General features: G+C 30.4%; 1 protein-coding gene and 2 long non-coding RNA genes across 4 annotated transcripts; 1 reads left to right on the forward strand and 2 right to left on the reverse strand.

The window, feature by feature from the left end:
• The first annotated feature begins 3,009 nt into the window (after positions 1 to 3,009).
• LOC123897073 lies at positions 3,010 to 6,056 on the forward strand. 2 transcript variants are annotated; one of them, XR_006804782.1, is made up of 4 exons: positions 3,010 to 3,420; positions 4,037 to 4,661; positions 4,992 to 5,114; positions 5,872 to 6,056. It is a non-coding gene; the product is annotated as an uncharacterized LOC123897073 (long non-coding RNA). The 2 variants fall into 2 exon arrangements; XR_006804781.1 differs by having other exon boundaries at positions 3,023 to 3,420; positions 4,037 to 4,139.
• On the reverse strand, positions 4,809 to 5,838 carry LOC123897074. Its single transcript, XR_006804783.1, has 2 exons — positions 5,690 to 5,838; positions 4,809 to 5,027 (listed from the first exon to the last, which is right to left on the reverse strand). It is a non-coding gene; the product is annotated as an uncharacterized LOC123897074 (long non-coding RNA).
• Positions 6,057 to 7,707: 1,651 nt separating the features above from the next.
• LOC123897075 (pectate lyase-like) lies at positions 7,708 to 10,165 on the reverse strand. The gene is made up of 3 exons (XM_045947576.1): positions 9,768 to 10,165; positions 8,652 to 9,306; positions 7,708 to 8,450 (listed from the first exon to the last, which is right to left on the reverse strand). Exons 1-3 carry the CDS (start codon positions 9,989 to 9,991, stop codon positions 7,962 to 7,964), a joined length of 1,368 nt encoding a protein of 455 aa, XP_045803532.1. The 5' UTR covers positions 9,992 to 10,165; the 3' UTR covers positions 7,708 to 7,961.
• Between the last annotated feature and the right edge of the window lie 11,805 nt (positions 10,166 to 21,970).

Consider the following 21,970-nt stretch of genomic DNA (forward strand, 5'->3'; position numbering starts at 1 on the left):
AATAGAGATCGATTTTCAACTAATTGGTCACAAACTTGGTCGCAACGAACAAGAAAAAATCCCATATTAGCCGCAAAAGTGGTCGCTAAGACTGGACACTAAATCGGTAGCTAATAGCGTCGAACTACGCGTCACAATTGTCAATCTCTGAATTCGGTCTCCGAATGTGGTCTCTAAATTGGTCGCTGAAATTTGTCGCCAGTTCGGTGGCTAATAAACCGGTTGCTTGAATGGTCACTATGGATTAGCCATCAAGGTTTTTGCCACCTCAAAAATTTGGTCACTAATTCGGTCGCTGATGGATTTGGATTTAGTGACCGATTTTAAAGATTTTCTGTCTCTATTATTTGATGACATTACATTTTTTATTAAATATTAGGCTTAAATATGCAAAAGGTCCCTGCACTTATGGACCATTTGAGTTTTAGTCCCTGCATTTTAAAATCCTTTCATTTTGCCACTGCACTTTCATTTTACTTTAAAAATGGTCCCTAGACCCATTTTTTGTTGAAGTGGCACATTTTTTTATGATGTGTCAATTTTATTTTACTTTTAAAAAATTACTTATTTAAGAGTATTTTGGTCGATTCACTGCAAAATTAAACGAGTCAACAACTCTAAAGTACGGTCAACAGTGATACATCAGCAAAAATGTGCCATTTCAGCAAAAAAAAAGGGTCTAGGGACCATTTTTAAAGTAAAATGAAAGTGTAGTGGCAAAATGAAAGGATTTTAAAATGCAGGGACTAAAACTCAAATGACTCATAAGTGCAAGGACCTTTTGCATATTTAACCCTAAATATTAAAATAAAAAGCATTTACATTTTTAATAATAAATATTTTTTACAGGGGAGGGATCAAATTACACCGGTGTAACATTTGAGTAATGTTACACCGCTCAATAACGCTTCAACGAATACAAATTTTACAAAATCCACCGTTGGATTGAAAGTTTATATCATATAGATCATTCATGTTCAATTCTATAAAAATCTAAAATCATTTGATATGTTATTGAGATTGATCAAACTTAATGGTATTCAATAAAAACACATAAAGCGTTAATCTTTATCGGTCTCAATAACATATCAAACGATTTTAGATTTTTGTAAAATTGAACATGAATGATCTAAATGATATAAACTTTCAATCCAACGGTGGATTTTGTAAAATTTGTATTTGTTGAAGCGTTATTGAGCGGTGTAACATTACTCAAATGTTACACCGGTGTAATTTGATCCCTCCCCTTTTTTACATAACTTTAAGCGTTACTTAACAATATCAATACCGTCACGTGCAAATCATAACTAATTAAATAACAATTTTGATATATTAAGTTGTAACGGTTATATCATATCATTAACAATTACATAGTCCTTTCGTGCGGATTGAAATTTTTTTTGTTTTAGATGAAGTGATAATCCACTGAAATTAAACTCACATATAATTGTGATATTTCAGGTTCGAACTCGGGTCACGACGTCCGGCCTAATAATTTCGGCATTTTTTCCAGTTGAGCTAGGACTTATTGGATAATTTATTTTCTGTGTTTCTAAAACTAACTTTAAATATAAGTATTTTCTGTGTTTCCAGTTGACAATCTCATATTTGACACATTTAGTTGTAAATATACACATTTTGGTTCAATTAAGTTAGTCAAAAATGGCTTCCAAAATTTATCTAATATCCGAAATCAACCAAGTTAATAAGAGTTGGAATGTTGTTGTTTGTATAATTCGGATGTGGTTGGTTCGTGATGTTTCAAGCAACAATGACCCATTTTCTTTTGATATGATAATAATGAATTTAACTATAAGAATTGTTGTATAAACTAGTTTTTTACCCGTGCTTTCGCACGGTCCACTATATATTTTTTTATTTTGAATTATGACTCATTATATTTTTTTTATCACCATATGTATATATATATAATTTTTTGTACATGTAAACAAACTTATAACTTATATCTTCTCACTCTTTTTTTTGTTTGAAAATAAATACTTCATAAGTTTCTTTCTAAGTGTCCTTTTAAAATAGTAACATCAAATTAAAAAAGTGTATTTGTGCACCTTATCTTCCTATTATACCCTAATTTTAATCCACCAATAAATTCCTATTTTTTTTGCACACACTATCTCTTTCCAATAAAAATTTAATATATTACATACTAAAAAAAACAAAATTTAATGTTAGGTACCAATTTTTATTTTTTTTTAATAAAACCTTTAGTTTTTCAAATATATAGCATTAATTTATTTTATTGAAAAGATAAGAGTAATTGACAAAGAGTACAATCGACAAATTGTATCCTTAAAACACTAAATGGACCATTAAATAGGAACGCTAAATCCGACATTTTTGGACACTTAAAATAGAACGGGGGAGTAAGATTTATACAAATAATAAAAAATTACAATGTTGAGTAGGGATAACAAAAAAAATCGTATTTGCGATTATCCGCGGATAAAAAGTAGATAGCTCAATGGATATATGTGGAAAAAATAAATAGATATAAAAATATACACTATAATTAAATGTATGTCTAGGGAAAAATAATTTAAAAGACGTGTTATATATAAAAAGGAAAAATAATTCTTCAAAAGAGTCTTATATTAAAGACGAATGTATAAAAATATGCACTATAATTAGTGTATGTTTGTGGAAAAAATAATTAATGCTCTTAAAAATTTAAAAATAGTATTATAAAAAGGGATAAAGGAAAATGTCAAAAGAATTTTATATCAAAAAAAGAAGGTAGAAAAAATTTAGAAATTCAGTTAGGGAATAAAAATTGTAATTTAGTTCAAATAAACAAAAATAATAAAATGAGACTGTAAAAACAAATAATTTCACGATAATATATATATATCGCAAAACAAATACACAAATAAAAAAAAAATTGTTTTTATTAAATTTAATAACAAATACAATTTTTGACAAAATACTATTCACACCACAATTGTAAGTCATACAGCACTAACAGACTTGGGCCAAGCCCAATATCACTGATTAAGCCATATCCTTTCTCTTATGCTCATACTTTCATTTGTAACCCTAATTCCTTGTCACGAACAATGATACGCTCTCCCTCCTCATTCGCCGCCGCGAACTTACCCTCGCCACCCACCGGCGAGGTAGACCTCGCTTTACCACAAAAAACTCGGTTTTCTTCATCTCCTCAATTATCTCTTGACCGAAAGACTATTCTTTGTTTGTTACCAAACCATCGATGTCAAAAGCTCCATTTTTATGGTCAACTCCGCCCATAAAATCTCTGTTTTCGACCACCTCTGATCTTATCTGTGGAGTTGAGCAATGGATATGTCATCTTCATCTCTTGAACTTTGAGTTCGGTTAGTTTATTTCAATATCTGACACCGTCACCGGAAACCACCGCGGCGACATTCATCTCCATTACAGGTATGAACTTTTTTCATGACAATGGCAATCCTAAATATTCTTCTAACTCTATTTTGATTTAGCTCCTCATGCAAAACCGTATTTTCTTCCAAAGATATGTATTTGATTTTGTTTGGTTCAAAACTGTAGTTCTGTAATTAGTGTTAAATTTTTCACTTAAGAAATTTTCTCTGATTAATTTTGAATTGATATTATTTTCCCTATCAAACGCTCACTTTTACAACTTTAAGATGAATAAGTAAATAATTTAAATTACAGTTTGGATTTCAATTTTATTAACTCTTAATTATGCATTATGTTATGCTTTAATATGGATTGATCTGCATATGTCTTCTTTTGTTCTCTGATTTGGATTCTGGTTTTTTTTCCTCCTTGGATATAGTTATAGAATGTTATTGATTTTTCGGTATTTAAATTTGTTATATTTGCCGGAAAATTCATCAGTTGACTCCTTTATTTTAATTACTTCCTCACCAAATAAAATAATAATAAATCATGAGACTTAAAGATATCTATGTGTACATGACTTGGTTGTTTCTACTTTTTCACCAAGTATACACCCTCTAGTTATAAATTGACTATTTATACAATATTATCATTTGCGGTCATTGTTTAGAGATAGATTCCTTCGAAATGAAACTATTGAAGATGAGAGGTCTCCTTCTACAGAGTGGATTGAATTAGTTCAATTAAGACAACGACACCGTCTCCGGTATAAGGTATGCAATTAAAATAACTGATGTGTATGTCAAAGTCTCTAATTGAGTTTCCACTTCATTAAGATTCTTGATTGATGTGTATGTCAATGTCTCTAATGAGCAGATAATAATAACTGATCAGAAACTTCTATGAACTTTGTATGCTTATGTGTATGCCAATGAATCTATGTAGGATTTTCTCTATAATATATTAATATGTGATTATAATTTTTTTCACTTGAGTTACATTATCAAATGATTCAAAATGATCAAAATCATCTGTCTACAATAGTTCTTCCTGACCATCTTTGTATTATGTGTATGGAAATATTAATTTATGATGGGTCTGTATCTTCACATTGGTGTTGAATTCCAATGTTTCTTGGTATAATGTTTTTGAGTTAAGATAGAGAAGTGCATAGTTGGTAACCCAGCTTTGCTATCTTTTTATGTAATCCTTTTTTTAAAACTAATAGTCCTCTATTGGTGGTGGTATATATTCCATTTTCTTGCCTCGTAGATGCTATCACATTAGCATTCAAGGTAAACATCTTTTACTATAACCTTGTAAGAATATTTTTCAATCAAGATCATAAAATTTCAAAAAATATTATATAACTAACTATCCTCTTTGTTGGTTTTGGACACCTATGGTGGGGAGATGCAAAAAAACTGGTTTGACACATTAAGTATAGCAAGCTTCGGTTTATTTATTGTATTATTTTGGTTGTTCTTCACATGAAGTTTCGTAAGTTTTAGTTCAGTTATTGAACCAACAAATTCTCAATAGTCTAACATGTCACATGATTGTTTTTATGAAAATTTTCTTTATAAAAAATTGAAAATATTTTGAAATTATTTATTTTGCTGCAGATGTTGTCTCCAAAGCTGATCCGTTGAAGTCGTTCCCTGTGATATATGCAACAGAAGATCGTTATCTCACACAACACGAGCTATTAATGTATCTGTGTGACAACACAAGAAGGAATACATGAGGTGAGAAAAATCTTCACTACATTTTCATAGTGTAATGCTATTATGCATGATTGTATGAAGAAAGTGATTATTTGGTCTTAATTTTATGCTGATTGGATTGATGTTGGATCGGATTCATGTGTATATAAAATAGAATGCACTAACATTTATTTTTACTACTAATTCAGTTAAGTTAATCCTAGCCAAGCTAAAAATCTCCCAACTCATAACTCTAATTAAATAACAATAAATTTGTAAACTTGGTAAAGTTATGAAACAACTTATTAGATTGCTTCCTGAATAAGAGGGGGTATAAAGCTGGAAGCAGTAGTTGCAATCTTCAGAATTTGAGTTCCCACTTTATTAGGATTATTGATTTATATGTGTATATCATTGAAACTATGTAGGGTTTCTGTAAATATAAACTTCTATAAACTATTTGCAAAGAAGTAATTGTTAGTAAATTGCACAACAATTTTTTTTATATGACTGCAAATTTTGTCACTAATGACATTCATGTAATTATTATGCTTTAATAATAGAAAAATATACAAAATAAATACCAAAATGAACTTGATAGAAAAACATTTCATTACCTTTGTGAAGCACAAGCTCATCCTTAAAAGAAGTGAGTCTCACCTATGAAAAAAGACACAAAATTAATCACAACAAAGTAACAATAAATGGTTCATGGCCTCATGTTTTGTTCATATATTCATGCTAACTAAAAAATTTATTGTGGATGTGATCTCTAATCAAATGAGTTTTCCATTTTCAGGCTCAAGAAATGAATGCAAAACAAACAAAAAGGAAATAAAGATTTGGTGATGGAGCTTGTTGTCTAGATGTGAAGAAAATGAAAGCAAATAAGGGCTATATATATTGTTGAGAATTTGTACCTTCTACTTGCTCTTCAAGTTTTGTATTAATATAATATTAATATAATTTATTTCTTTTAAGTAATACATTGAATCTGGACCATAAATTCAAAAACAGATTGGGAGGGAAAAAAATAAAAAAACCAGTTAAAGCCTACTCAAGAAAAACCAACACCAGTCAAAGCCTACCCAAAGAAGAGGTAAAAACCAGTTAAAGCTTACAAAAAAAAAAATTCCCCTAAATGAGATGACTTGGCATAGCTGGTTGCAATCTACAGTAGCCAATTTTCTATTCCTTTTTGTCAAGTATATGGATTTCATTTTCATTTAAATTAATTCTCAAATTTTTTTTATGTATTATATTAACCTATTTTCGTATTGTTCAGGCAACAAAATACACGCTACAGTGCGTTGCACCATAATTTATAAGTTTGAAAAAAGACCTTAAAGAAGGTAATGTCAGATAAAGCTCTGAAATTCATCATATTTTCGGAATCCACCAGAAAAGTAATTAATTTGGAATCCACAAAACTTGAGAAAATTCACTATAATTTTATTGAATCAAAAGGTTGCCTCAAAGGCTAATAGAAGTGAAAAATAAAAATAACAAATCTCCTAAAAGATTGTAAAAGAAAACGAGAAAACTTAGGTAAAGTTCCCTAAATCCTGTTCCTCCTGTGGTCCAACCAAAACATTACACCTGGATAAAGTGCATATTATAGTATTAAAAAATTAAAAAATAATTTACGCTGTTAACAAACATATGTTTTGTTCTTGTTCTCTGTCTTCTTCCTCTTAGAATTCATCGGTCCTTGCGGCAAATTCATTCATATATCTTCTAATCATCATCATCATATTTCTCCTTGACAAACCACAACCATCTACTTCACCTCTAACAACATATATAAAAGAGAATTATTTTCCTCAACCAGTAATGCATTATAGATTTAGAAAGAACCAAAAAATTAAAACTGTGACTCTTAACCACTGACTTATGAACAAAATGTCAATTCACCGACTGTTATTCACATGATTTTGGAAATTCCCTGTAGCTTTAGTAACAGAGAACAGAGGATCTGAGAAAGGAACATATATGGAACTGCCGCACGCGAGGGGGTTTGAGGTGGAAGTGGAACTCACGGCGTTAATTTATTTTTTTTTTGACAAAAATTATCTTTTAATAATATAATATATTTTATCCAGGTGTAATGTTTTGGTTGGACAACAAGAGGAACGGGACTTAGGGAATTTTCTCCAAAAGAAAATAACGAGCCTAGCTAAATAAAAATAACAAATCTAACTAAAAGAAAATAACAATTGTAGCTAAATAAAAATAACAAATCTAGATAAAATATAATGATATTAAATCTATCTAAAATAATAAAATACTAAAGAAACTCTCCTATATCAGTCTCCTTTACCTCAAAAGAACTTGACCCCGATGACAAGGAAACTTGGCCGCCAAGGAAGAAACAGACTCATCGTACCAACGTTGGGATTATCGTGGTACGATGGATACGATGGAAAAACCCAAAATCGCTAAAAAAAACTATAAATAGAGCTCTCTTCCTTCACGATTATTCATTCAGAAGTTCAGAGAACTATAAACCTCTAAAAGGCAAAGGAGGAGGAGCAAAGAGGGCTAAGGAGCTCTCAAGGCTTGGTTTTCCTTAATGCTTATTATTTCGCACAACAAATCCACAAAGTCAATTTATTTACATACATATTTTCATACAAAAAGAATTAAAAAACTTCATTGATAATAAAATAGAATACTCCTTTTCAGGTACATGTATCTGGCATTAAAATGAAAGATTTCATGACTGATCCTTTCTATTAGAAAGTTGAAGGAAAAGTAAACAAGAAAAGAAAAATCTATTTGGCAAACTATGTTAGGACATTATATTATTGCTCTTCATTCTTTTTTATCCTTTGTCATGCCACTATTGTAGCAATGAGTAAGTAGCAACAATAACAAATTGACCAAAATCTAACAAGGTTTACCCACAATGCATTGTAGGTTTCCGGCAAATCGTGTAAGTCTTCCAACATAACTTCCTGGTTTAGCTGTTATCATGTCTTGCCTTGAAAATGGTCTGTCCTTTAGCTCTGGTCCAGATTGAATAAAGTAAGCATCGCTCAAAAATTCGTCATTGATTGATCTCCATTGCCAGCTTTTCCATATACTTTCATCGGTGTATTCTCTCTTTGTTACTTCTTTAGAATTAATAAGGTCTTTACCTACCATTTTGTTTTCTGGGCCAATGAATCTGTTACCCTCACTGATAATTGTAGGGTTCGAGCTACCACCAATGGCATACATTTCCCAATGAGTGTAGTCATTGTTAACACAATGGATAAAACCAAATCTTGCCCTTGGCATCCTTTGTACTAATCTTTTTCCAAAGTGGTTGAATGCTAATGTGATTTGCATGATCTTGTCTTCTTTATGATTGTCATTAGCACCAAAAAGCATAACCTACATTGCACAAACATCCAAAACAAAAAAATTTAATTCTTCGATGAACAAAAACAAACCAAGGTTTCCTAAAAATAAAAAACAAACCAAGGTTAAATTAAAAAACACATAAGGGAACTAAAAATCTTCTGGTCCAATTATGGCTGATGAAACTGTCAACCAGGATTAAAAGCACAAGAAACAAATTAATTATTTAATCACCTCATTGTGGTCAGTGAAGTGACTGTTAGAAATGGTAATAGCAGTAGATCCCATGATTGCATCAATTAAACCATCAGTACAATTTTTCATGGAGACATGATCAATCCAAATATTACTAGAACCAAATATGGAAATACCATCACCATCACTCCTAGTCCTTAAACCATAATGGGTCTCAGAATCTCTAATCGTACCACCTTCACGTACTTGAATGTTGTAAATCTTAATTCCATGGATGATAATATTCTTAACAAATTGAACAGTAATACCAGCACCATTGGCAATGTAAACATCAACTCCTCTACCATCAATTGTCTTGTCACTATTCATGATAAGTTCTTGTTGTAGTGTGATCAGCATGCTGTGAGCGAATGTGATCCAAAGGGGTCCATTACGTGTGACTGCATAACGGAGTGTGCCGGGTTTGGGGTCCATCAATTCATCGTCAGAAGGATCGGTGACAACGTAAATTGGACCGCCTTTACCTCCACGGGTGTTTCTGCCGAACCCTTGGACACAATCGGCTAGTTTCTGGCGGTTATCAGCCCAATTTGGGTCACACCTCCAGCATCTATCAATGGGGTTTGTGGCCAGACATTGTCCTCCCCCTTTGTTTCCCCTCAGGTTCCTTCTTAAGTTCTTTCCAGCAATGACTCTGTTTGTCAAAAACATCAAACACATTTTTTTATTTTTAGAACATAGATTTCTCAATTTATCTTATTTTATTGATTTCAGACATTTCTACAAATGGTTTCGAAAAAAATATTATGTTATGATCAAAAGTATGTGTAAAAGCATTTGAACAAATCATTAAACTATTTTAATAACTTTTAAAAATAAATTTATATATATATATATATATATATATGCAAATGAAATTTTTACTCTATGTATATCCTATGAAATTGAATGTGTCATGAAAATGATATGGTATGTTGTAATTTAATTAGCAACATCCTCACTAGCTTGCTAATACAAACTCAAACATATCAAAATTAATTTTATGTTTTTGGAATCATTTTTACATAAAACCAATCACACATGCACTATGTTTATATTATTGAATTGAATATGTGGCAAATATGAATTTTATTGTGTAATTAGAAAAATGCTCACTCGGTAATAGAAGCAGTTAGGTTGCCAGAGACTTCGAAAGGATCAGGGAAATAAGCTTTTTGATTGAATTCTTTTGCTTCTACAGACCTTTCCTCCCAATATTGATCAAACTCAGGTCTTTCTTCCTTCCAAAATTTCTCAGTCTCTAATTCACTGGCATTCATTGTAGGCGTGATGACCGCCAAACAAAGAAAAAATAAAAAAATGTTGAGTGATCTCGGCATTATTTATTTTTTTATTTCGGTTCTTTTTCCTTTATTGGAAGATGTTGACCGAAAATTGGGATTGAACTTCAAATCGAAGTTAAACCCCAAGGCCAACAAAATGGAAAGAAAGAACACTTGTTATTATTGGGTGACACTTGAAAACAAGAAAGATAGAAGAAATTGCCCCCGATTATTGATTACAATGTTTCATAGGTATTTATACCCCAAAACCAAATAGATCAAAATCTAATTTTGGGTTATGTAAGAAAAACATGAGGCTAGATAAACGGGTTACTTATCTTTAACAATGAAATTTTTTGAGGTTGTAGTTGTAGTGAATTCTGTTTCACTCTTTTGCTTCCTATTTATAGGAACTACTATAGAATTTGAATTTTTCTTGTCATTGCCACCAAAATGGGTGATTGACGCATTACGGAAGCGTGGAACACAAGAAAAGTAATTAATTTGGAATTCACCAAACTTGAGAGGAAATATCTGTATTTTTATTGAATCAAAAAGTTACATTTCAAGGCTACAATGGTTTAGTTTAAATAGTAGTGAAAAATAAAAATAACAAATCTCCTAAAAGATAGTAAAAAAGAATTGTCAAAAAAAAAAATATTGTAAAAGAAAATTACTCATCTAGCTAAAATAATAAATCTTGCTAAAATATAAAAATAATAAATCTTGCTGGTAAAAGAAAAATAACAAATCTAATTAAAATAGAGTAAAATCAAATCTTCACTATTTTTCAAGTGAACCTTTCTTTCGCGCCACTTCGTCTTCATTCCGGCTTGGCCAACCTTCCTACATCAGTGATCTTAGTTAGCCTCTAAATAAAAAATAAAGAAGTGGTTAATTGCCAAATTATACACGATAGTAAATAAAATGGTTGCTCCTCCTTATGACTGATGACATTAAGTTTCGGAAGACAATAGAAGTACAAAGACAAAAACTTCAGTACTCATCACATAAGGTTTTTCCATGCAGTGGCAGATGTTGCCTAAAATATTATGGTCTGCGGTGAGATGAAAAATTCGTCGTCAAATAGTGAAAGGAGTTGAACCCAAACCTAAATTGAGAAGAAGGACCAAACACCTACAAGTAGAATGTCACACGTGATTAATATATATAAAGAGAGAGTTAGGATTCGTTGACACCAACTAGTTTGACGCACCAAATGTTATGCAAAATCCACCGTTAAATTGAAAGTTTATTCAAAATCATTTGATATACTGTTGAGACATAAAAATTAACGACATTTAAATCCCTTACACTTATACCATCCAAAACTCAGTTTTTGCCAACATATTTCCTGCTACTTCCGATTGGACTGATTAATATTAAGTGAAGAGGTGTAAAGGAAGGAGTAATTGTAGAACACAAGTACATTTTGGTAATAAGTGGAAGAATGACAAAATAGACAACTACCTTATTCTCTCTCACCCACCTTTAACAACAATAACTCATCTTTGTTTTGCTTCTCAAACCGTGAGACCACAACCTCCATAGCCAAAAGCTCAAAAATTTCCTTCTCCATCATAGTTGCATGAACCTTTTCCTCTAAACCCATTATCAATGAAACCTATTACTAGTAACTAGTAACATGTAGCTTAGATTCTATTCCTTTTCCCTATTGATTTCAAATCTATTCTCAAATCCCAAATCTCCATGTCCTCACAAATCCTTCAATTGGGTTTATTCATGAACTATAAATCCTTTATAGAATCAAATCTTGGGGTATTGGGAATTCAAGTGAGAAGAAGAAAATCACTTCCTCTGCACCCTCTCTTTCTCCTTGGCCGTAACCCCAATTATGGGTCAAAATGTCAAGTTTGTTTCTTTTCACTTAAGAGCTTAAGTATGGTTGATTTCGCCACTGTTAAACCATTGCATGTTGTTGATTTCGCCACCGTTAAACCATTCGTGAACATTGGTAAGAAAACTCAAGCTCTTTTTCCTTTCCTTTAGAATCAACATATTCTTCGATGTTAGAAAATGTCATTAATTCCATTCTTGGTAATTACATGTGGTTTTTGTGGTGAATGAGGCTTGGTTAAATAATTAGAGCTGAGAATCGAATTAAAAGTGGATTCAGAACCATTATAAAGGAAAATAGGATTGATTAAGAAGCATTGGATGCTTGAATGATGACTGAGGATGTAAGAATCAGCAAGGGCAGAGCAAGGAGTAAGCAATTAAAGGAAGAATTGCAGATGATTAAAGAAGCTCTCTCTCTCTTGGGTATTCGTCCGTCAGATTAAGGTGGGTTCCCTTATAGCCTTAAACTCTAGTTAGTTTAGTTTCATTAGTTTTCCCCAAATAAATAAATGCATGATAATATTAGTTCGGTTGAAATATTAGTTCCCCAATTTATCAATTGCATGACAATATTAGGATTTAAGGAATTTATTGTGCGAGAATGGTTAAATCCTCAAACAATTCTCCGTTCTAAATATATGGACTAATTAGAAAGACATGGATTGTAGGTGAATATTGGCTTGTTTTTACAAAAAGCGCAAACAAGTTTTTGTACTGATATACTCGCTTAGCGAGTCAAGACTTCACTAGGCGAGCGTGTCAGAACATAACACTGCATAATTTTATTTGAACCGCCAAGTCACTCGTTTTATATCCATTTCCTTTGTGGTACGTTTTATGGACAGTGTAACAATGTCTATGTATTTAGAATGTTAATCACATTCAGGAAATTAAGTATCAGGAATTAGGACAGTTTAGAAATACCCGAGAGGGAATTCATGGGCAAGATAACAATCAGGATAATTAAGTTAAGAAAGTCAGTCAATCATGGTAGTTACTTTGGTACCACGTTATGAGATTCTTTTAGAATCCAATCATGTTACGATTGTGAGCTTCTTGCCGTGTCGATGTATATTATCACCGTCGACGGATATGTGAGGCCTCTGACATCGGCTCACCTTAGAGTGTCATAGTTATGTTAAAACGAACAAGCTAATAATTTGTGATACACCTTTATGATATTATGTTATGTTATGAATTACGTTATAAAATTATGTTATGGACTGACTATCAGGATCAGAGAACTATTAGTTCATCAGTTGCCCCCGGTGTAGACACCAATAGTAATTGGGTAGTAGGAATCCACTGAGACGAAATGATTGTTCTCATCCCCCACTTATTGATTTCAGATAAGCAGGTTGATCAAAATATCCTGGTCTGCAAGCATGGAGTTCACATACTTGGATTATGCTAGTTGAGATGACGTCATGTTATTTTATATTTTGTATTTGTATAAGATTTAGTTTCTTTATGTTTTCAGTTGTTGGCTCAATTTAGTATTAATCTCTTGTATTTTGTAATCCTATTTATGTATTCGGACGGTATGTAATGAAAATTTAATGTTTCCCGATTCAGTTATATACACTCTTGTCGGTATTCTAGATAAATCGATATGAGATGTTATAAAACTCGGACACTTCACTGATTCACCTTTAAGATGAATTTTCTAGCCATTAGATTACTTGACAAAAAAAAATTCTATTAAAGGAAGATACTATGGTTATTACCAAAATAACCTTTACCTTCCTTTTTCTTTTTTTACATACACTAAACCAAATTAAAGGCTATTTTTGTCTTTTCATTCTAAATTATAATAAAATAATATTATTATAATTATTATACTCTATTACACATTGGCTGTATATTTTATATCATATATTAATTGTTTTCTAATTGTTTTATATATATATATATATATATTTGAGACTTAATTTTCTTGTGATTTCTATGGGACCTATATTAATATGATTGTCTATTTTTTGATAATTTTTACAATTATATTTATACTCGTATTAATAAAAAGATCTAATTTATTGTTTTTTGTGATTTCTATAAGACCTATACTATATATTAGTAAGGTTGACTATTTTTTGATAATTTCTATGTGATCTATATTTCTACTCATATATTAATACATTTATCTATCCTTTATAATTTATATGAGGACGTGTATTTTTACTCATATATTAATACGCATTTTAATAATTTCTACATGGATCTATATTTCGACTCATATAAATAAACATGTCAAATTTTTTATTTTATAATTTCTACGCATACTTATATATTACTCATAGTTTCTACTTCGTTCTTACTACTCAACCTCCTTGGTCCACTTTGGTTCTCAACCGTAATACCCTGCCTACCATGCACGATACTGAGTTGTACGGGCTCGGCACACAATGGTTTCAGCGTAAGCAGTCCAAACTCCAAAGGGTCCGGACTACTTAGGATTTAGGAATGAATTGTAATGACTCATGGCAAGGTCCGATACTGGATCGACCTGCTCTGATACCAATTGTAATACCCCAACTAAATTGTCTAGAATGTTTAGTCGAGATATTAATAATTGAATCCGAGTACATTAAAATTATAGAATAATTAATTGAATTACAAGATATCACAAGAATAACGTGATAATCCCGTACAATACAACGGAAAGAGAATAAAATTCTACATGAACAGTTTAACATAAAAACAAAGAAGAAGACGAAAGTCTTCTATTCCGATAATCCAAATTCAGCCTTGATCATCAGTTCCTATCTAGTCCTTGCTCTAGTTAACCTGTCTACCTAAAAAAATTGATGGTGACTACACCGGGAGCAACTGAAACTAATAGTTTCTAACATAACCTGAACCTGAACATCTAATAGTTCTAATTCTGACATATTTTTGAAGTTTCCATAACATAATAATATAAAGCAATAAAGATGTAACACTTATTATTATCTTGTCAATTTTATCCTTATAGGGTCACTCCGAGGCAAGCGGGTCGCAGAGTGCCTAGTCCTCGTACTACCGATAATAATATACGTCGGGTTCCACCTTAGCTTGCAGTTCTTATAAAATTCCTCGGATTCTGAAAGAATCCCCTTGCATGGTGACTAATGACCACGCGTCCTGATATTGGTACTAATGACCAAGCATCCTGATACATAACAAAATTCCTAATCCTGAATGGTTATCCTGCCCAAAGAAGAGAAAACATTCCCGGGGTATTTCTAACTATCATGAAATCTGAATATTCTGATTCAATTCCTATGTCTAACTAATTTTAATACATGTACGAAAGTCCGTAATCATGGAATTTAGTCACTTATCATTTTTATTAATATTTCCATGACGGAGGGTTTTTAGTTAAGTAAAAGTAATTGTTATAACCTCCTTAAATAAGCCAAAAGGTTTTACAAAAATCATCTCAAGATGCACCGGTTCAGGAAACTCATGAACCAGCTCATGGAACTCAGTTCTTTCCAAAATAGTGATTTTGAGTTCCATGCACCGGTTCAACCATACCCAGGCCTTGCTTGAGCAGCCTCATCCAGCCTATGCACCGATACATCTGTTCCCAGATTTTATAAAACACATTCCGCGCCTATGCACCGGCTCATACAGGGTATGTACCGGCTCATCAACTCAGAATATATAATTTTCTTAAACCTAAGTTATCACGCACAGTAGCGGAGCTAGGGGTGGCCAGGCTGGGCCTTGGCCCACCCCAAAAAATAAGAAATGACTATAATACCCATAGTGTATTAATAAAATTACAAGTATATTAGTTTGCGCATGATTATGCAAATTCAAACAGATAGTCCAGTTGGTCGCAAGGCGCTTGTAGCTGCTGTGTTGAGGGTTGTGGGTTCAACTTTTTGCATTTTTTTTTGTTTTATTTTTCTTTAAAGAAAGAATCTCAACATTCCATTTACATCTTTTGTTATTTTTTATAATTGCAAATAAATATCTTTAAAAAACATTGTTTTTCATATCTATATACTTTTAAATTACTACATTATAATTTCTTTTAAAAAAAAAATCAAATTCATCTTCTATAGTTTTTAAATTAATAGTTAGTTATTGTAATTTTCTAAATGATATAAATTTATATCTAAGAATACTAATTTACCTGTTAATTTAAAAATCTAATGTAAAGATAAATTCAAAAGCTTCTTTTTGTGTGAATAAAACAACTTTTTTATCAACAAAAAAATTCACAATTTCCATTTTTTTTATAAAAATATCTCAACTATTTTTTTTTTGGTACATAATTACAACTATTTTCAATTAAGAACAATCATTCTTCTTTTAATATACATGTAATATAATAAAATATTTAATTTTTTATTATCAACTTTTTGCAAGTATTATAACTTAAATTTTTTGCATGCAATATAATTTTTGAGTGGCCCATCTGATTATATTTTCCTGGCTCCGCCACTGATCACGCATAATTGAGTTTTTGGGGGAAAAACTCGTAAAGCTATCTATTAAAGTGATATTTTCTTAAGGGAACCCACCTGATACTGATATGGTTGATGATGAACTTAATGATGATTACTCAAAGATGCAAACCTTTGCTGCATGAACTCCTCTTAGCTTCAACCATCCAGTCATTAACTTCTCCAACTTGGAAATTCTCATAGTTAAATTCAACAACTCTCAAGATTTAGAAGCTACAAGCTGTACACTATCAAAAGACATCATCACCATCCTACAATTCTTTAAACGAAGCTCCAATCGGCCCCTTAAACATACATGCAGCCCTTCATTTCCAAGAAAAGCAAGAACAGAGGTTTTTCCCTTTATCCCAACAAACCCATTTCGGCCAAGCCATGGAAAATGGAATGATCACTTACTTTGATTCTTACACACCTAAAAGCTCAAACCCATAAGAAATTTGTGCATGCAAGGAAGAATTTGAACAACATGAATTTAAGGATTTAGTTTGGGATTCTCGTACAGAAGTGAGGGAGAGAAGGAACTAGAACTGAAATAGGGTCTTCCTTGGGTGATATTGAAAATGGCTAACATGCATTGGTTTTTCTTTTGAAGGATTAAAGGAGTAGGAACTTGGGTTGCTAGCTAAGAAAGAGAGGTTCACGTTGATTGAATAACTAAATGGCTCATCTACCAAAAGTCCTTCAACTTCCATTTTATTACTAATATGCCATATTCATTAAAATAATTCTATAATGAATATATTAGTAGATGTCCATTAGTCTTGACCCATATTCATTGGCCCATATATTGTCCTATAAATAGAGCATATGATACAATGTGACATACACCTTGAATAGAACAATACAAGAGTCTATTCTCTCTTCTCTTTCTCTCCTTCATCTCTTCTTCTTTATTCTTCTTATTCACTAGGAATAGTTCATAACACGTTATCAGCACGATAGTCTCTCTCCCTTTTCAAGAAAGGTATAGCAACCATGGGAGGTGATAATTTTATTTCTTGTATTTTTTTTATTCTATTTTTTCGTTTTTTTTTTATATTGATTCGCAGCCTACGATCCAGAAGCATCGTAGTGAAATATTTAAAATATGAATCCTGAAGATTCATAGTGTGATGAAATTTTAAAATATGAATCCTGAAGATTCATAAGACAATGCTTCTAAAATATCAATCCCCGAAGGATTGAAAAAATAACTGATTTGATCTATTATATAGTTCTTAAAGAACTTAAAAATCCAAATTTTGTTCTCCATGAAATCTTGATGAATTCAATTGGGACACATCCCTGAAGGATGTACAAAATAATTGATAAGATCTATTATATTTATAGAATTTTTAAAGAACTCATGAATAATTCAATATATTTATGCATCTCTGAAGGATTGCAAATTTTTATATAATATTATTTTATTCATTTTGAATTCCATAAGAATTCAATCTATTTGCATCCCTGAAGGATTGCACCAATATATATTCCTCTGAAATTATAATATATGTTATACAGTTCCTAAAGAACTCGATGTTGTATGCATTTCTGAAGAATTACATAAATGATTATTTTTACATTATAACGATGTTATATAGTTCTCGAAGAACCTTCCTATGAATTATTTCTTATGAATCCCAGAAGAATTCAATATACATATACATGCATCCCTGAAGGATAGCTTTATCATTTTTTTTAGAGTTTTGGCTATTTATAATTTTTATTAAATTTATTTTTATTTATCGTTATAATAATAATAACTATAATAATACTAGTGTATAATCTATGCATATCATGTTGATTAAAAATAAATAAATAAATAAATAATAATAATAATAATAATAATTTGATACGTATCATCATATTGTAAAGCATAAAAATATTCCAATTTATTTTCAATAAGTTACTAATTAATCTCATTCATAACATATGTTACATTATAATTATTATTAATTTCATTATGTTACTATTTAATTTTCATTATAAAATTTTAGTACGTTACATTATATTAGTATTAATAAAAATAATTGGAATTATCTTTTATTAGACTGTGTTTACTATGCTTATCTAATTATTTGCTTAATTTTATTATTTGATGATAGTATATATCAATGATAAATGAATGAAAAATCATTCCCAGAAGTGAATGAAATCCGATTCACTGACGTTACTCCATTCCCAGAAGTGAATGTAGTAACACACGATTACCATGGAAAAAAAATTGTCGTCATGGTCTTGGTAATAGTCATGGCCGTGTTAATCTTAAAATTTCGGCTTCTCACTAGAAGTGAAAAAAAAACAAAGAGTAAAAAGTGGACAAATTAGTTCCCGAAGAATTAAAGATGAAAAAGGGAAAATCCAATTGAATGCACAAGGAATAAATTATTCTTAATCATTATGAAGATCACTTGTGATATAGTTCTTGAAGAACTAATGTTTTCCCGAACCATTGTTAATGAAAAATTATTTGTATAGTTCTTGAAGAACTTAAAATTCAATATTAAAGCATTTCTTGTAGTATCGCTCAAGAACAATTTTTCATAATCAATGTTTATGAATATTGGTGGTATAATTCTTGAAGAACTAATATTTTAATATAATATCCCTAAAGATATAGTTCTTGAATAAGCAAAAATTTAATATCAAGTATTCCAGAAGGATTGAAAAATTGTAATTTTTTATAGCCATTGTTGATAGAGATATATTGTTAAGTTCATGAAGAACTTATAAAATTTTACAACATGATTACAATCTATATGATATATTTGATCTTGGTATAAGATGGACCAAAATTAAAGGAAATCAATAGAAGAATTATTTATGTCTCTTGAATATGCTCTTGAAGTAGCAACTTTGAAAAAAAATAAGTTCAAGAATGGTTTGTATATCCATTGTTGTACATACATTGGATGAATATTATTGATATATTAAACTCATGATTGAATGCATGGTTCATACGTTTTTTTTCCTCTCATAATAATGATTATTCTTTGCTCTTAAAAAAAACAAATTATTCTTTGCAAACATAAACTGATTTTAATTATTCGGTTACATATTTAAATCAATTGATTGATTTTAATTTTAAAATCTTTTAATTGTTACTATATTTTAATTTCTAATTCTACTGAAATCCACATAAACATTATTTTGTTATACTTTATTTTTACTCTTTTAATTCTCATAAAAATAAATTATTACTATTTTTTATTGTGTTCCACCGAAAAGATTTTTCTGTAGAAACATATTTGTTTAGCTTGAAAATATTCATCGATTCTACTATTCATAAAAAATTAAATTTTATATTTGGTAGTACGAAAATTATTGAAGGCTCTAGAAGAGTCAATGCATTGTTATATCGAGAAACAAAGTTGCACTTTGCTAATGTATTTTATATTTTAAGTCTTAAAGAAATTTGTTACCGAAGGATATTCACATAAATGAATATCATATTGAAACAAGAAACGACGGAGATATTATATCTCTAAATTACGAGAAATATTATCAACTTTTGTCTCTAGTTTGTGGTGTACTTATGATATTAGTGCAACTTAAGCACATGTTCAAGTAAACCAGAAGTTTACAAATAAATCATATTAATTTTGTCATTGGCAAGATCAGTTGGGTCATTTCTGGTCTATTATGATGCGAAAAATTTCTATGGATATGTATTGAATGGCCAGAAGTTCATTTAATCTAACACTTTTTGTGTATTACTAGTTCCCGAAGAAAATTGATAAATTTAGTAAACGAGCATCTCTTATTTTATATATAAGGTGATATTTATAAATCAATACACCGATCATGTGGACCAATTAAATTTCTATAATTTTAATTGATGCATAAACTAAATGGTCACATGTATGTTAGTTATCAACTCATAACCAAAAGTTTGTGAGATTATTTTTGAGAGCTCATTATATATATATATATATATATATATATAATTCTAGAAAGTATTTGATAAGTATCATATGTTAATTGAAATTTATACCGAACATCTTGTAGAATATGTTCATACAAACAAAAATAATAATGGACTTGAAGATCCATTCTTTAGACGTGTAAAGTTAATTACATGATCGATACTTATGAGATCAATACTTCTAAGTTCTATTTTATATTTTGGGAACATTTAAATATATATGTTGAGATATTGATTCGCTCAAGCCAATAAGTTATTATACGAAAGTTTTCCCCTTAACTTGCAATTAAGTTTAGTTTTATACTCTAATATTTTTCATATAAGCATTTTTGGATGTGTTGGTATGTCCTAATTGCTCCAATATAATGCAATACGATGAATTATTAAAGAATATTGGGAAAATATATTTGATATGACTCTTCATCCCTTATAAATTATATTGAGCCAATAATTAGGGACTTGTTTATAGCCCAGAAGGAAAATATTCAAGTGATGATGAATTAGTTTTCCCAATATTATGGGGAGGGAATAAGCAGCTGAAAAATATGAACCAGAAGTTCAAATGAATCACTTGAAATAAATAGTTATTATTATCTCATCTTGATCCTCATATAAAATAGATTGCACCAGATGTTCAAAAGATATATCATTTGCAAAATTTATGAAATCAACTATCAGCTGTTAATGCTCCAATCAAAATGGATGTCCCTGTTGGACAATCTTATATTGCAAATGAATTTTAACCACCCTGTAGCGTGGTAGGTCAGTCGGTTCCAAAGATAAAAATCCTCAAATAAGAAAATGAGCTAAAAAGAAAGATGACCCAAGTGAGGATATGAAAAGATTATTTGACATAATTAATTTTCTAGTTCCATAAGAACTTATCAGGTACCTGAAATTTATGAAAATAAAGAAATCTCGACGAATTATGTCATGAATGGAATACGATGAAACCGAAAGAAAATCAACGTTGACGATGTTTATTTATATAATATAGCGCTATATATGATAAGAAATAATGAGGATCATAAATCAAAGTCTATTAAAGATTATAGACAATGAAATGATTGACTAAATAGATAGACGTGATTGATACAAAATTAAACTAGCTTTGCAAAGCGGAATGTTTTTGGACCAATAGTCCATTCCATCTACAGATGGAAATAATTCGATATGAATAAATTTTCAAGAGAAAAATAATGAAAATAAAATATTTAGAGTTTGAATTGTTATTCAAGTATATTGATAAATGTCTATCATTGATTTTCAAGAAGCATATTCACCTAAAGTGAATTCCAAAACTTCTTTGTAATTAATTAAGTTGAGTAGCATATGAAATACTCAATTTATGTGAAATATGTGTTTTAACGTATTTGACTGGCTCACTGGATATATAATGATGATTATATGAAAATCCCAGAAGGATTTAATTTTTCGTAAGACACATATATATTGGAGAGATGACTTAATACACATGAATAAGTCTCTGTATATACTCGAGCAACATCTATATGCATGTTGTATAATATTCCTGTTGAATATTTTCAAGTGAGAAATATGAAAATGACAATAATTTGTTCATTTTAAGAAAATATTTGGCTATGAATTTGATATATTTAAGATTTATGTCGATGATAAAAATATGATCAAGAGACTCCTGAAGAGCTTGAGATATTGCCATTTTTTACAAAATAAGTATTTGAAGAATATTTTGTGAATCATGAAGTTTATATACAGAAGGTTCTAAAATGATTCTATATGAAAGATAAAATCAGTTACGTTTTGTAAGATCACTAATGTAAACAAATACCA

Source organism: Trifolium pratense, linkage group LG7 (genome assembly GCF_020283565.1).
Source record: "Trifolium pratense cultivar HEN17-A07 linkage group LG7, ARS_RC_1.1, whole genome shotgun sequence".
NCBI lineage: Eukaryota > Viridiplantae > Streptophyta > Magnoliopsida > Fabales > Fabaceae > Trifolium > Trifolium pratense.

Coding starts and splice junctions, on each gene's coding strand:
- LOC123897075 (XM_045947576.1), bottom strand. CDS start 9,991: ATGCCGAGATCACTCAACATTTTTTTATTTTTTCTTTGTTTGGCGGTC. Junction 9,307..9,767: donor CTAACTGCTTCTATTACCGA/GTGAGCATTTTT, acceptor TTTGACAAACAG/AGTCATTGCTGGAAAGAACT. Junction 8,451..8,651: donor ACTTCACTGACCACAATGAG/GTGATTAAATAA, acceptor TGTGCAATGTAG/GTTATGCTTTTTGGTGCTAA.